The sequence below is a fragment of the Rhizopus microsporus genome (assembly GCF_002708625.1).
Source record: "Rhizopus microsporus ATCC 52813 unplaced genomic scaffold scaffold_37, whole genome shotgun sequence".
Classification (NCBI taxonomy): domain Eukaryota; kingdom Fungi; phylum Mucoromycota; class Mucoromycetes; order Mucorales; family Rhizopodaceae; genus Rhizopus; species Rhizopus microsporus.
Genome location: NW_019671952.1, coordinates 247 through 3476, shown reverse-complemented (window position 1 = coordinate 3476; position 3230 = coordinate 247). Strand labels below are relative to the sequence as shown.

Below are 3230 nucleotides of genomic sequence, written 5' to 3'. Positions count from 1 at the left end.
CTTTTTTACGAAAGAATAAGGCCAACACTACTGAGGTATTGGTTGTAGTAGTGGTTGTAGTCGTTGTTAGCGCTCGGTAATGTATAGAATAAAAGCAAAGAAGTGATGAGTCTCTATTTTATCCTTTTGTGATAATATAAAAATAGTAATAGACAATAAGGTACAGTAAGACTGAATTAATCCTTTTTATTGATAAAGAATGGCTCTTATTTATACTATTCAAGTTTACTGTAGGATTATAGTTGATGTGGGTCTAACAGTTGTTCTGGAGTATAATAGCTTAATTAAGAGTTTTCTAGTTTTAGTACTGTGACATCCGAATCAAGAAATGATGTTTTGTGCTAGTAAGTGTTATTGTAAGGGTAGCTCCCTTAGTTTCAATAAGCGTGAATTATGTTCGGATACGACAGATCGCTAAATTACTCTAAATGGCATTCAATGGAAAACTCAAACTGTACTTTTTGAACTTCAATGGCTTCGTACAATTCGCCAAAAAAGTCGCCTTGTCTTCCTCATCCGATTTTCCAAGTAACGAACCCCTCGATTGTTTCATTCAGATCAACGATTTTATTCCTGCAAAGAATTTATCAAAACAATGTTTTTAAGTTTAAGAGTGAAAAACCAGAAAAATAAGCAATATTTACGTTTTTAAATAGACTTCTTTTTTGTTTTCTCGGCTTTGCTCTTGCGAGTCTTTTGAATATTGTAAATATATTAGCTAGAAGAGGTTTAAAATGTTGTAACACAAGGCATACTATTTTAAATGTTTACCATTTTCATTAGACTATTCAATAGTCCTTCCAATACAAGGCTCTATTGTGTGATGATGGTAGAAACATTATATGCACTAGAAAATAAACCAAAAGTTAGACTGATTTTACGCGCGTTATCTCTACTCACTACCTGTGATGTTGACCAACAAAACTTTTGGATGTGTGACGCCACGCTAAACACGACTTTATAGAGTTGCCATCTTGGTTTATTTCTTTTAAAGAAGAACAAGATAAAAAAGAAATGTGGTTATTGCCTTGTTTTAATTTTTTGCTGTTAGTTCTATCAATAATGAACCAAGATCAATGACCTGTAACTATGATAAATGCATAACTTACATCAAAGGATATTCCACTACATTACATACAGTGTCTAGAAGAAGAATTGCCCGTAGGATTAGTCTATTTTCCGGTGGATGTAGTTGTCGTATTTGACCATATCTAATATTAATTTTTACGTGTGAGATTACATTTGATTTAATGAGCTCCTCCACTCACTTCTAATAAAAGGTGTCATTTTCGAACATAATTCACGCTTATTGAAACTAAGGGAGCTACCCTTACAATAACACTTACTAGCACAAAACATCATTTCTTGATTCGGATGTCACAGTACTAAAACTAGAAAACTCTTAATTAAGCTATTATACTCCAGAACAACTGTTAGACCCACATCAACTATAATCCTACAGTAAACTTGAATAGTATAAATAAGAGCCATTCTTTATCAATAAAAAGGATTAATTCAGTCTTACTGTACCTTATTGTCTCTTGTTTTAATATTACCACACGATCATCCAGATCATTGCAGTAAGCCAGGCACCGCTGTTTTAACCGTAGCCGTAGCAGAACGAACTATATCGTGCCTTGATTTAGCCCAGATCAAACAGTACAAATAGAACCCTCTTTTTCATTGTATTTTCTATTATCCCATTACTCAGGAACAAATGAATTCTCACAAATACTTGTTTGTCTCTGTCGTTTGTCTTACTTAAATCTACCTCAAGTTATCTCACCATTAGCTTAACCCAATAGATCGTACGAAAGTTATTACTTCTCCTGAGCCTTTCTGTACGTGTGTATTTCTCCAGTTGTACCAAAGCGCAGTTTAAGTCAGATCTAATAAGCTGACAAGAAAGCTATTGGTGTGCCGTGATTGAAGTTACTCCAAGAATTAAATATAGACTTTAATGTAACTGATGCTACATAGTGTATCTCTTCAAATACTACAGAACTTTCATTCTTTTCTGTTAGTTACCGGGATCACCATCGTTATTCTTGTCGAACGAGTTATTCTATAATTGAGTTGATTGATTTTTTTTTTTTTTGAAAAAGATATAAATAAGAAAAAAAAAAAGAAAATAAATAACAAGTAGAACACCATCAATGTATAAATTACTTTTAGTTGCTCTTTTCACGTTGTTTGCCTATGTAAATTGTGACAACAACTGGGTTAGATTCAAGATCTCTCAATGGCCTAATAATTATGATGAAACCATTTACTATTCGGTTTCAATAAATGGTGGAAAAGAATTTAGCTGGGGAAAAGGTGTTAAAATGTATTCTGATGGAAATGAGAGCTGCAAGAATGGGCTTTGTATTAAAACATACTTTGATGCTGGCCATATTGACTTTTCTTATGCTGGAAAGGGGGCGAGTCATCCAAACACTTGGCGAAGAACAATTGAATGTGCTTTTTGGAATCCTAAAACAGAAAAATGCTTGATCAAGAGAGGCGCTTATTTGATGTCTGACTATAGAGAATTGCCATTGGAGTAATTTTTTTAAAAATAAAAACCCTTTTTGGACCTTTGATCTGAATGTTCATCCTTTTTTGGAATCGAAATATTGATCTTAGTCTTTATCTTTTTTGAAAGAATCTTTTTGAAAAAAGAAAAAGAGAATCGCTATATTAATTTGTTGCTATACTTTGGAAGAGTCTTTGATTGCAAGTTTGAAAATCTCTTATTAAAGGCATATGTTTTGAGATACTCTAAGAATGAACAGTACTGCTGTGATCAACAATAGAATTAGCACATCAAAGAATAAATCCATTAGTTAGATTCCCGACGATGGCCCCTTAGACAGCATAGTGTTATTAAGAATATAGAGAACAGAGCAGTTAGAATCATAATCAACCACAAGTAAATTCATCAAGCATGTAGATACAAGGTATGCAGTAGACTTTCAAGTTATTGACTATAAATACCCTTTGAAAGTATTGATCTATCTTTTGATAATATAAAACAAATACAAAGAGACTGACAATACACGCTATTAACATATATAATGCGACATACTTAACTCTCATTGGTCATAATTAAATCAAGTTGTTATATCATATCACAGTTGCCCATTTAAGTGTAAGAAGTTCTTAGCATCTTCTTGGCCCCCAAAAAAAGACTCGGAGGTCGGAGAGAGGTAGTCGATTGGGGACTGGAAGAGCTAAGAATTGCTTAC

General features: G+C 33.2%; 1 protein-coding gene across 1 annotated transcript; it reads left to right on the top strand.

Annotated features, from left to right (window-relative positions):
* Nucleotides 1-2156: 2156 nt before the first annotated feature.
* On the top strand, nucleotides 2157-2604 carry RHIMIDRAFT_295967 (uncharacterized protein; the record flags this gene model as incomplete). Its single annotated transcript, XM_023614230.1, has 1 exon — nucleotides 2157-2604. One exon carries the CDS (start codon nucleotides 2157-2159, stop codon nucleotides 2547-2549), a length of 393 nt encoding a protein of 130 aa, XP_023461054.1. The 3' UTR covers nucleotides 2550-2604.
* Between the last annotated feature and the right edge of the window lie 626 nt (nucleotides 2605-3230).